This window comes from Mustela putorius, unplaced genomic scaffold (genome assembly GCF_011764305.1).
Source record: "Mustela putorius furo isolate JIRA1106 unplaced genomic scaffold, ASM1176430v1.1 tig00003845_pilon_pilon_pilon, whole genome shotgun sequence".
Classification (NCBI taxonomy): domain Eukaryota; kingdom Metazoa; phylum Chordata; class Mammalia; order Carnivora; family Mustelidae; genus Mustela; species Mustela putorius.
In genome coordinates this window covers 20,274,045-20,286,498 of record NW_025421998.1, presented here as the reverse complement: position 1 = coordinate 20,286,498, position 12,454 = coordinate 20,274,045, and the positions used below count along the sequence as shown (strand labels likewise).

Below are 12,454 nucleotides of genomic sequence, written 5' to 3'. Positions count from 1 at the left end.
AATAACAGTATCTTTGTAATGTTTCTATTTATTTTAAAACTATTGACTTGCTCCCTGAATTATAATCTAATCAGTTAATTAAATGAAAAGCAAAGTTAGTAAAGAATAGTAGTTACATACGGATATTGGGGAGGATATGTGCTATGGTGAGTGCTGTGAAATGTGTAAGCCTGATGATCTGCAGACCTGTACCCGTGCAGCAAATGATACATTATATGTTAATTAAAAAAAAAAAAAAGTAGTTACAGATTAAGGTATTTATGAGAGAAAAATGATAATACAACCAACCAGAAAGTGAGAAAAGCAGATCGTGTTGCTGATGTTTGTAACTGAGGCTTAATCTACCACCTGTAAGGCACTGTATTATTCATAAATTGTTCTCACACACTTGGAAAGACTATGAAAGACTATGAAAGACTTGGAAAGACTATGAGAGGAGGGAGTTGAGGCCTAGAGGTAGAAAATGGCTGATATGGAAATCAAACCCTGTTCTTCTCACTAAATGCCACCACACTCCTGAGCAGTTTCACTACTATGAAATTCTAAAAGCAGACAAGTGCAGACTTAGGATTTGATTTACACATTGCTTTAATAATCGAGTTTTCATTAAACCTATTCAAATACCCAAACCAAATATAAAAAACAAAGCTAAAGCTGTTTTTCCTGTAGCTTTCCAGACCTAAAAAAAGTTAGCAATTGTGAAATAAATGCCTTGCTTCAAACTGTGTAACATACTGGTTAAAAACTGTCTGTCCTTCCCAAAATAAGAAGAAATGATTAAAAACTCATGAGTTTTTTCCTAGTCTGAAGAAGGTAAAGGAAAACATGTAAACTTTAGTAGACAAAATATCTACATTAAAGATAGAAATATTATACATACTAACAGAAAATTACCTTGATATTTCCCTGAGATAAACAGTCTGCATGGCTCTCTTCAAATGAGGTTCAATATTTCTCCAGAGTTTGCGAGTATCACGTTCATTTGCTACCCGAAAAGGGAGAAAATTTCAAAAATTCAGATCTTACAGAAATTGTTTCAAAACAAATATTAATAAGTAAAATTATACAATTACCTTCTCCTTTAACCACAGGTTCACAATATTTAGGAAAATTAAGTACTGCCTGTAAATAAAGGGGAAAAAAAAGAGAGAGAGAAAGCACTTATTCACCACAAATAGGAATTTTTCCAAGTACAATGTTAATTAGAATGTAAGTAATTTTCCTTCAATATAATTACTCAGGTAAAATATTATTATAGATTATTATAATAATAAAACAACAAATACAAAAAATGATAGTAAAACAACATACAAAATACTCCTGAATTGGCTAAATCCTGCCTAATTTATTAGCCTCTAGATATAAAGTAGTAGAGCAAAGCATAATTTGTAATTTTAGTTTATAATTCTGTCATAAAGGACCATAAAACACACAATACCACTAAATTTAACCTGTTACTTTCCAAGGGCTGAACATTTTCACAAATCAAACATTATCTCATTCAGTAAAATTCAAAATTATGAGACTGACACCACCACCTGAGACTACTATAAATGCAAGTTCTTGGCACCATACCAGGCACACACGATAAGAACCTCTAAGAATGAGATCCAGAAATCCACTTTAACAATCTCTCCAAGAATTCTATGTATTCCAAAGTCTGAGAAGCACTAACTAATCAAAATTAGTTATGAGTTTTCCATGAATCAACAGGAATTCTACCAAGAAGTTGTTCAAGCAAACTTATAAAAACAAGCTGCTGCCATTAATATGAACTTGATCACAAGTATTTCATACTGAAATGATTCCATAATGAAGCCTGGGGATAGACAGAGGTAAATATTAACATATTAACTATCCAACCTCAAATCGAGAAGGTAAGAGAGAGCTGAGAACTAATTCTTGAAACAGTTTTTCCTATTTTACTCCATAAAAAGCAACAGTTTGGGGCAGAAAAAAATCTTCCAAACTCTGTTAATATTAAGTGGAGAGAGGCCAACTTTCTGAACTTAGTTTCAGGTTTTCAAGATCTAAACACTGCTTAATAACAGTAACGTCACGATATCAGAAGTAATTGGTAAACAACTTGGCAAACTGCTTTTTTTTCTTGGCCAAACCATTAAAATACATGTTTAATCATTTACAAATAGCAGTAAAAAGTAATGCAGATAACTATAGAAGACTATTTTCTCATTTTAATTCAGTAAATTCTTATCTTCCCCATGTCATTCCACAAGAACTTATTGAGTATATAAAACTATAACATTATGAGTACCCATAACTGTCCAAATACTATCTTGGTATTTAAGTAAATCATAAATCCTAGCCCTAACAAACAAGGGAAATTTGACAAAATAATCTGTCCAAATACAAAATACTTTTCACAACTTTGGCTATTAACATTCAAATGTGCTCTCTAATATTACCCATTTCTCCTATATTAATCCTCAAATACAAGCAAATCTTACTTCCCTATATATAGGATTATTTACACCAAAATCTAACTTTAGGCCCATTGATATTTTAAACTGTCCTCCAAATTGCCCAGAGACTGGAAATAAAAAGCCTGCTAATAAAATCACAAAAATAATTCCAAAGCCCAAGCAGAAATAATTTTTAGAAAATTTTTTGATATAATAAATTTCTATTCCCACTGAACATTCCCCCCATTTATCTCCCCATTATTCCTTAACTTGTAAGTATATATTTCACTCTTACCTGAAAGGGGGGATGGGGGCAAGACAGCGGCATAACTTTATTAAGAAATGACCATGGGCTCACTAAATATTCATGCTCTCAACAGGTGAAGCTTAATTATCAAGAGTTAGTTATGGCCACCTGCTACCTCACTTATTCGTGACAACTGCACTTTTATTATGCCCATTTGTTGGCCAAGAAAGCAAAATATAATTTGCCTATAGGCACAGAGATTCCAGTGCCTGAATTCATGATCGTGATCTGTGAGATGTCCTGGGAATTTATTTCTAAACCAATAAGGGCACTAAGTTATCAAAGCCTGATCCAGGTGAAACAGAGAGACTATTTCCCTTACACTGCAAAGAAAAACTTGCATTGCTTTAAGAGGCCAAACAATCCATTTAGATAGGCAATTTAGGAAACTTTCAACTCTCTCTCAGTGAGATTTTCCAAAAAATTCATTATTCTACTTGAAATTATTTGTTAGAAAACCATCTAAAAGGGGCACCTGGCTGGCTCAGTCAGAAGAGTGTGCCTCACAATCTCAAGAGAAAAGAGTTTGAGCCCCATGTTGGGTGTAGAGATTGCTAAAAACAAAACTTTAAAAAAAAAATGATACATGTATACTGCAGTAAGCAAAACTCTAAGATAGCTCCCCAAGACTGCCAGCCCCTGATATATATGCATACCTTCTCTCATTATTCAATCAAACACTAATTTAGGTACTGCTATAAAAGAATTTTGTAGATGTAATTAAAATCCCAAAGATAGTCCCCAAAATAGAGATAATCAGATGAGTCTGACCTAATCACACAAGCCCTTCAAAAACAAAGTGTTCTCTGGCTAGTCACAGAAGTCAGAGATTAGGAGTATAAGGACTGAACAATCCCTTGCTGGCTGGTGGATGGAAAGTATGTGGCAAAGAACACAGGTGCTCTCCAGGAGGCCTGGGACTTGGCTGACAGCAGGCAAGGCAGCTTCAGATCTCATTCTTACAGCCAAGAAAACCTGCATTCTGTGAAAACCTGCATTCTGTCGAGTATGAACGAGCTCGGAAGCTATTTTCCCTAGAACTCAAGATGAGAATAGAGTCTAGCCAAAATTTTAATTTTATCTGATATCCTGAGCAGAAGCCAGTAACAGTACCTGGATTTCTGACCTGCAGAACTGTGAGCTAATAAAAGTGTATTGTTTTAAGCCACTAAATTTGTGGTAATTTGTTACACAGCAATGGAAAGCTAATACACATGTTCAAGTACAAATGTAAAAACATATTTCAATATTCCAAGGCCACACAGAAATAATTTCTGAACTCTTTTGCCTTTTAAGAATGCCTAAATTTCATCTCTGAAATATTAGAGAAATAAAAATCAGAACTGAGAACATCTGTATTAACACTGATTTAATCAATGTTAATTTAATTAATTAATCAATTTAATCATTGATTAAATCAATGGAGCCCTTATTACAGGCATTAACTCATTTAATCCTCTAAATGAGCCTATGGGGTAGACATTATTATTATCACCCCATCTTACCCAGAAGTTAAAGTATGCTCCCAATCTCTGACTTCCCCTTCTTTCAGCAGCCACAGAAAACTTTCCTTTTAAAGTGCTCATGTGATTATGTGATACCCACCTTGGTAATTGTTCTATCTTAAAACAGGATATCCTGTGGTGTCCTGGGTGACTCAGTGGGTTAAGCCTCTGCCTTTCGCTCAGGTCATGATCCTGGGATCAAGCCCTGAATCAGGCTCTCTGCTCAGTGGGAACCTACCCACCCCCCACCCCCCGCCTGCCTCTCTGCCTACTTGTAATCTCTCTCTCAAATAAATAAAAATTAAAACACACACACACACACATATAAAACAGGATATCCTAAAGCCAGGCAGATATGAAAAATGATTAAGTTGAAATTCTGATGAGGAGCAAGGTATTTACAAGGTTTTGAGATACTTCCCCACAACAAGGAGAAAAGAAATGCCATCTTAATCAAGTGATCAAAGTGAACATGACCAGTTATAAAATAAAATGAAATTCTGTAACACCTGACAAGATGCAATGAGAAGAAAGCATCATTTCTGTGATATTTCTGTTAGATGCACAACCTGAATCTGACCATAAGCAAACAAACGAAAGGTAGTTCCACAAAACAACTGGCCTGTAATCTTCAAAGGTCTCAAGATCATGAAAGCTGAAGACTGAACAACTATTCCAAATGAAAGTTCAAGAAACAGAGCAACTTAAATGCAGTATGTTGTTCTCAATTGGATTCTTTTGCTCTCAACTACATTATTGTTAACAACCGGCAAATCCTGAATAGGGTCTGAGGATCAGATTGGAGCAATGAGTCCATTTTCTCGTTTTGATGGCTGTACTGTAGTTATGTGGGAGAATGCCATTCTAAGATACATGCGCTAAAGTATTTAGGGTCACGGGGCATCAGGTCACAAATAATCTGAGATGAGTAGGGAAAAGAGAGGAAAAATTATTTTCAATGTACCTGCAACTTTTTGTAAATTAGAAATTGCTTCCAAAAAATTTTTTTAAGATTTTATTTATTTATTTGGCAGAGAGAGAGAGAGCACAGCAGAAGGAAAGGCAGAAGAAGAGGAAGAAGCAGGCTCTCCACTGAGCAGGGAGCTGGATGTGGGGCTCAATCCCAGAACCCTGAGATCATAACCTGAGTCAAAGGCAGATACTTTGACTAAGCTACTCAGGTGCCCCATAATTGCTTCCAAAAATTTTTAAATAAATTTTAAAAATATCCAATACTTTATCTTGTAAAAACTATATCTAGTAAAATAATGAGAGCAAACTATTAGCATGTCAGTACCAACAAATATGGTTGTGATACAAAAAGAATTCTTAATTATTCAAGGCCAAAAATAAAGGTACCCTATGAAGGCCCAACTGGGAAAGATAGCTAAATACTGCTTCTTGCTTACCCTTTTGTCTAAAGATGACCATGGGACCACTCAAGATATGCCACAGCTTCATTTAACATGGATGAATATCTCAAAATATTGAGCAAAAGTAGACAGATAAAAAAGAATGCATACTATATGTTTCCCTTTAGATAAAAGTTCAAAAACAGGCAAAACTAAGCAAAGATAAAGTGATTATCTCTGAGGAGGGAAGAAGAGGTAGAAATTGGGAGGAAGCATGAAGTAGGCTCCTTGGATGTTAATAATTTTCTACTTTTTGACTTGGATTTAATTTACACAGCTGTTTTCATTTTGTGATAATTCACTGTGGTGCATATGTATGGTTTACGTGCTTTTCTCTTTTTTTTTAAGTAGGCGGAGCCCAATGTGGAGCTTGAACTCGTGACTCTGAGATCTAGACCTAAGCTGAAATCAAGAGTCCAATGCTTAACCAACTGAGTGCCATCCAGGTTCCTCTTGTGTTTTTCTATATGTATGCTACACTTTAATTAAAAAAAAAAAAAATCAAGAAAAAAGTAAAAGAAAACCAAACCTAACTAGGTTATTTCTCCTAATTGAAGATTCTGTCTCCCCCTTAAGAACGTTTCACCAAAAAATAGCTCTTTTCTATGTGGAAAAGACATCCTTGTTGATAAATCAATCAGTATAAAGACATAAAACAATGGGGAAGGACACCCACTCATCCAGCCATCTGTCAAACCAAACCTGGCCATCAACAGAATGATAGCTGTTCTGCCAGATCAACCTTCAAACTTCATATTCTTTAATATATGACTTTAACATATGATGCAAACCTAAAGCAGTTTTGGTTAGCAGTCTCCATACCCAAGTCTAGTTTATGATCTTGGAATTAGTAAGATTACAATATATTTTTAAGTCCATGAACATTTGCTCAGCAGCGGGAAGAAGAGAACTAAAATTAACTGATCCCTTTCAGCTATCAGGCATTTTACATGTGCTCCCCACTCCCCTTTTTTTTAACTCACAAAATTCCTCTGGGGCAGATAATATACCTGCTTAACAGAAGAGAAAACTCAAGTTCAAAAAGTTTAAGTAACTTGCTAAGAACAGAGCTGGTAAATGACACATCTTGTGTTTCTTCATCTATAAAATGAAAATTCATGATAATGCCTTCCTTCACAGGGTTTTTGTAAGAATTGAGTCAATATTGGTAAAAGGCTTAGAACAGTGGCCAGTACACAGAAAGTACTCAATAAAACTGGCTATTATTTAAGAGGTAGTTGTAACATAATGCTTATAGAACATAGGCTCTGGAGCCAGACCTCATGATTCTTTATTTGCAAAGTTTTATGATCTCATTCATTTTAGTTCTCAGGGACCATTTTTCCCTAGCATACAATCATACTGTAAAAACAAAGAAAAAATAACCAGTATATATAGAAACACATTGGTGTGTACTGTCTTTTGAGTCAACCGAGAGCTACTGGACAGATCTGTAACCATTTTCAGAATTGTGACAATCTCTTCCTCATTAAAAAAAAAAAAAAATATCATTTGAAAAATACATGAAAGAATTTGAGATTTGGGAGTTTCATGACTGAAGTAGAAATTACATCAGGTTGGTCAGCTGCATGTGAGACAGGTAAGTTACGGGCAAGGCAGAAGACTGTACTCTGAGCAGCTTCTCTGTACCAGCTCCCTTCGCCATCTTGTGACCCAGAACCTACTTCTTCCCATGCTCTAAACATCCACTGGATGATTTATCTAGTCCCCTGCTCAAAGATAAGCTGCTATTTCCTAGGCAGTGCTAGGTCCTGGCTACATAAAGACCAACTGTATTAGTTCATTTGATTAATTCACAAAAAGTAAATGATCCCCCCAGAAATTATTTGTACTTTAAAAGAATATCTATTCAAATAACTTACTGTTATCACTAATATCACCTAACATATTTTTATATAAGTATTTTAATAGAGAGTATTTCATTTTATCCTCATAAAAATCATCTGAGGTAAGTACTCTTGGCTGCCCCAAGAGTTTAGAAATAAGGAAATTGAAGTACATAAAACTACATATATAGCTTGTAAGTGGCAGAGCTAAGTGGCATATATATACATATATGTGTGTGTATATATATGTATATACATATATGGGGTGTGTATATGTATATATTCTACCATATATACATATGGTACATGGTATATATACATCATATATACCATGTATATTGAATATACAAATATTCAATTATCTGGCATCCACTTCTTAGTCACTATGTCACAGTTCACCACAGGCACATGGCCAAACAACAACAAAACCTGGCACCAGGAATTTGGAATTGCACTCTAAAAGATTACTAAGCACTGCCTAAGCAGTTAATTTTTCTGAGTAATTTCTAAGAAAACTATGATATTTAAGAAGAAAAAAGTTTAAAATACAATAAACTTAATGTGTAACAGATTTGTTTTAAAAGAACCATGCAAAAATTTTTAGAAAATAAATCATTCTGTCTTTGGCACTCATAAATGAATATAAAAATAACTTCTTCAATTGACCCTTTTAAAAATTATAATTACTATTTTTAAGAATATCATAAAGATAGAGAAGACAAATCTAAATGAATATTCTAGGTAGTACTTTACTTTCTCCTATCTTGGGCTACCTACAGATTTAGCCTCCAAAAAATAGTACTTAAAGAAATAAGTTGTAAAGCAAACTTAAAAGTGCGTATGTAGAAAAGATGCCTAAAAAGAATCCTTTCCAAGTAATTTATTAAACTTTCAATAACTATGCTACTTACAAACTTTGAAATAAACAATAGCATCCACTTGAAAGAAAGCATCTTTGTTACCCTATGTTCCACATATGGAGGAAAACAAGAATACTGTTATTTTTCTTCCTGTGCTTAGAGATAATTTCTTAGATATATTAGCATTACTAGTAGTACTAAAAGCTTAAACCACACTTTAAGCTTCAAACTTATGAACATGATACAATAACAACAATAACAAAACTATAATCTCATCCCTAAATATTTTCTCAGTAAAACCTAAAGGACTAAAAATGGACTATATAAAATAGAGGACTATAAAAAATAACATATTTAAATATATATTTTCTTCTACACTTTCTTTAGAAATAGTTCCCCAAACACTTCTTTATTCTTACACTTTATGATCTACTTTGAAATGGCTGCAGGCAGAGATTCCCACAGGATTCAAGGACATCAGTGATAAGTTGTGGCAACTGCAGGTTACTTACTAGGCGAGATGTGTTCCCTCTGACTTTACCTCATGCAGGGACCGTGTACTGACCCCTCTCCTCTCTGTAAGCCCCTCTGTTGTCATTTCCTTCGGACACCAGGGATTCAAGACATTCAATTGCTGGAGAAATGTCAGTAACAAGCCTGAACTAAAACAGCTTGTCTCTTGTTTTTTCCCTACTCAGAAGATATTTGCTATCTACATCTAAATCAGAAGAAGCCTAAAATCTAAAACTTAGAAAAACATACTAAATGTTAAAACAATTTTAAATGGTCACCTTCTTCTACATTCTGTCTCAAACACACATTCAAACACATACTGAATCCCTCAAAGAAAAGAGTAAAACGAAGAAAATGTGCTAAAATCTATAGAATCTGTTCCTTTTAAACAAACTATTTTCCAGGGGTACCTGGGTGGCTCAGTCGGTTAATCATCTGCCTTCAGCTCAGGTCATGATCCCGGGGTCCTGGGTAGCCTGCTTGCCCCTCCCCCTGCTCATGTTCTCTCTCTCTCAAGTAATTGAATAAAATCTTAAAAAAAAAAAAAAAAAGGTAGCTGCTTCCCAGGCTTAGATATACTATCACTTTCTTACATGTAGACAAAATCTTAGTATAAATGGAAGGTTTCTAAAAGGGAAACCAGACACTCTTGCCTCCTTCCCTTCACATTCATTAAAAAATAGATCAAAGAAAAATTAAAGTAAATATGATTTCTTCAGTGAAATATAAATAGCTTTACTACTCTTTTAAATAATGTTTTAGTAATCATTTACATAAATATTAAAAGTAATCCTTTATATATAAAGATAACTAAAGGCGAGTGGCTCATGAAAGACCTGTAGTTAAGGCTTCTGACTATCCTGATTATTCTTAAGTTCATATGGATGCCAGACTCCTATTGCTACATACCCAAAACCTGAGAGAAATGTTATAAAAAAAATAAAAAACATAAAATTACTTATTAAGCTTTTATACCTTCTATTTCTCTTCACTTTGATTTTAATGAAGTTTTACATTTTCTGCAATTAGAAAAAGAGAAAGAAGGAAACAAAAACACTCCTAAGGAAGAGTGAGAAGACATAACTAAAAATGAATGAAGGTTTTCTGGTCAGGCTGAAGTTTGTACTAAGGAAGAAACTACCACATACTATGTTAGCCTCAAAAGGCCATATCCAAATATCTAGAATAAATTTTCAGCTGCTAGCCTACCTCACACCATTTCTATATGGAAAAATATTAAAAGATGTACCTTTTCTTTTTTTAATTTTTTTTAAAAGATTTTATTTATTTGTTTGACACAGAGAGAGAGAGATCATAAGTAGGCAGAGCAGCAGGCAGAGAGAGAAGGAGAAGCAGGCTCCCTGCTGAGCAGACTGCCTAATGTGGGGGCTTGATCCCAGGACCCTGAGATTATGACCTGAGCCGAAGGCAGAGGTTTAACCCACTGAGCCACCCAGGAGCCCCTTTTTCTTTTCTTTTTTTTTTTTTTTTTAAGTAAAAATCTCACTCACCAGATGTCTGAGCTCTTTCAAATCTCGGCAGACAGTGTAGAAAACTCCAAGAAGAATATTAATGTAAGCTGCATAGAAATCAGCTGAATACTCTGGAGGATGATCATGTGACAGGATCTTTTGAAGGTTCCCTGTTCAAAGGACACACATGAACTTAAGGATTAACCCAACACTCCAGAAGTTATATCTTCTAGGATTTTATAACAAGGGTATAAAACAATAAATATACAGGCTCGGCAATTATTAAGGAATAAGAAACCTGTTACAAGATTAGAAAAGTAACACAACTTTTGAATCTGAAGTAAAAAAATTATAAATCTAATGTTCTAAAAACATTACTAAAAATTGCTTAAGACAAATATTAAACAATGACATCTAAATAAAGACTCAAAAACCTCTACAGGCAAAATCAGTATCAAAGATGAAAAAAGCATATATTATCCTAATTTTTCTGCCTAATAAGTAAAGTAACTAGAAAAAGCAAGCAGGGGTACTACATAAATGACCACCAAACTGGAAAATGCTCTTCATTTTCTGAAAAATAAAAAGAATTCCTAAGTTTTTACGAAAATCATCATCTTTACTTCATCATTTCCCCTTTTATAAATCATGTTTTCTTCCTAAAGCTTTGGTTATCTTTACTGTATTTCTCTTCTACCTTAAACTCTTCATACAACATCACAGGTTTAGAATCCTAAACTTTACTTTATCCTGCTGGAAATATCATACTGTAGAAGCACAGTTAAAATTAAAAGAGAAACAATCACCCAGTATTCAAAAATCAATGACACAAAATCAGTAAGTCATTCATTCCTTACTGCATGCAATTCCCTCTGGCTCCCTGGTGCAATGGTCTCTTTAGACTCCTCCATTAGGAGTTCTTTGACCAGTTTCACAGGTTCAGGATTTCTGCAATACTTTCAGCGAAAACTCTTAGACGATGTTCTGATCAAGTCAATTTCCTTTTGTCTAAGATTCCCTTTAAGAGGTGAGTTATTTTCATCATGGATACTATGCCATTTACCATCGGCTCCTGACTCTACCACTCTCTCATTCCTCATAGTTAGATACAGATCTACCAAGACTGAACAATACATATGGCCTATCACTGGACATATACTAAGAGAAACTTATATATAGTTATATATCAAGGCCTCTTTTTGAGAGGGCTGATGACTGAAAAAAACAAAACCTAGCGCATTTCAAAGCCCAGGCACATGCCTGGAATATTATCCTGAACGATTCTGTATGGGAGGCTGTTACTAGATCTGCATCTTTTATATCACAACCACTACATAAAAAACACAAAGTCCAACTTAGCTTTGGAGTTCATGTAAATAGCCCTGAAAGAGTCAGATAAATCTTCAAGAAATTTAAGCGCTTCCTAGAAAAATGTCCAACATACAACATAAAACAGAGTATCTATTATTTAATCAAAAATTACTAAATACATAATTTAGCATAATGAATACCATAATGATAAAATTAGTCAATAGAAACAAATCCAAAATGAAAGAGGTCATGGAAATCAATAGACAAGGACATTAAAACAACTATTATAAACATACTCATAAGGTCAAAACTACTAGGGAAAACCAAAGTATAGTAGGTTTTGTAATGATAAATTCCACTGGATGGGATTAACGGCAGGTTAGACACAGAAAAAAAAAAAAAGTCAGTGAACTTAAAGACAGAGAGAAAGAACTATCCCTGATAACACACAGAGAAGAAAGATATAAAATTTAAATAAGTAAACAGATTCAATGAGACAATATCATATGGTCTAACATAACATGTAATGAAGTCCCAAGAAAAGGCAAGGAAAAGGGACACAGGAAAAAAAAAGAAAATATTTGAAGAAATATGGGCTGAAAATTTTCCAAAGTTGCTAAAACTATACAATTCATACATCCAAGAAGCTCAAGCCAGATAAACAATAAAAGATTTTATTAAAAAATAAAAAAGTCCAAATAATTTAATATGGGTTTATAACAAGGGCACCTGGGTGGCTCGGTCAGGTAAGTGCCCAACTCTTCATTTCAGCTAAGGTCATGATCTCAGGGTCATGAGTTCAAG

General features: G+C 34.2%; 1 protein-coding gene across 13 annotated transcripts in view; it reads right to left on the bottom strand.

Annotated features, from left to right (window-relative positions):
- Positions 1-12,454, bottom strand: part of ORC5 (origin recognition complex subunit 5) — a 100,828-nt gene that overhangs the window by 66,508 nt on the left and 21,866 nt on the right. For all 13 annotated transcript variants that reach the window (XR_006609598.1, XR_006609597.1, XR_006609599.1 and 10 more), the window contains exons 6-8: positions 10,379-10,509; positions 1,074-1,122; positions 895-985 (exon numbers count right to left, since the gene is read on the bottom strand). Coding sequence is in view for 10 of the 13 variants with exons in the window: in XM_013060411.2 (XP_012915865.1) it covers positions 895-985; positions 1,074-1,122; positions 10,379-10,509 (271 nt within the window). In the remaining 3 variants the exon portion in view is untranslated. The remainder of the gene's footprint in view (positions 1-894; positions 986-1,073; positions 1,123-10,378; positions 10,510-12,454) is intronic.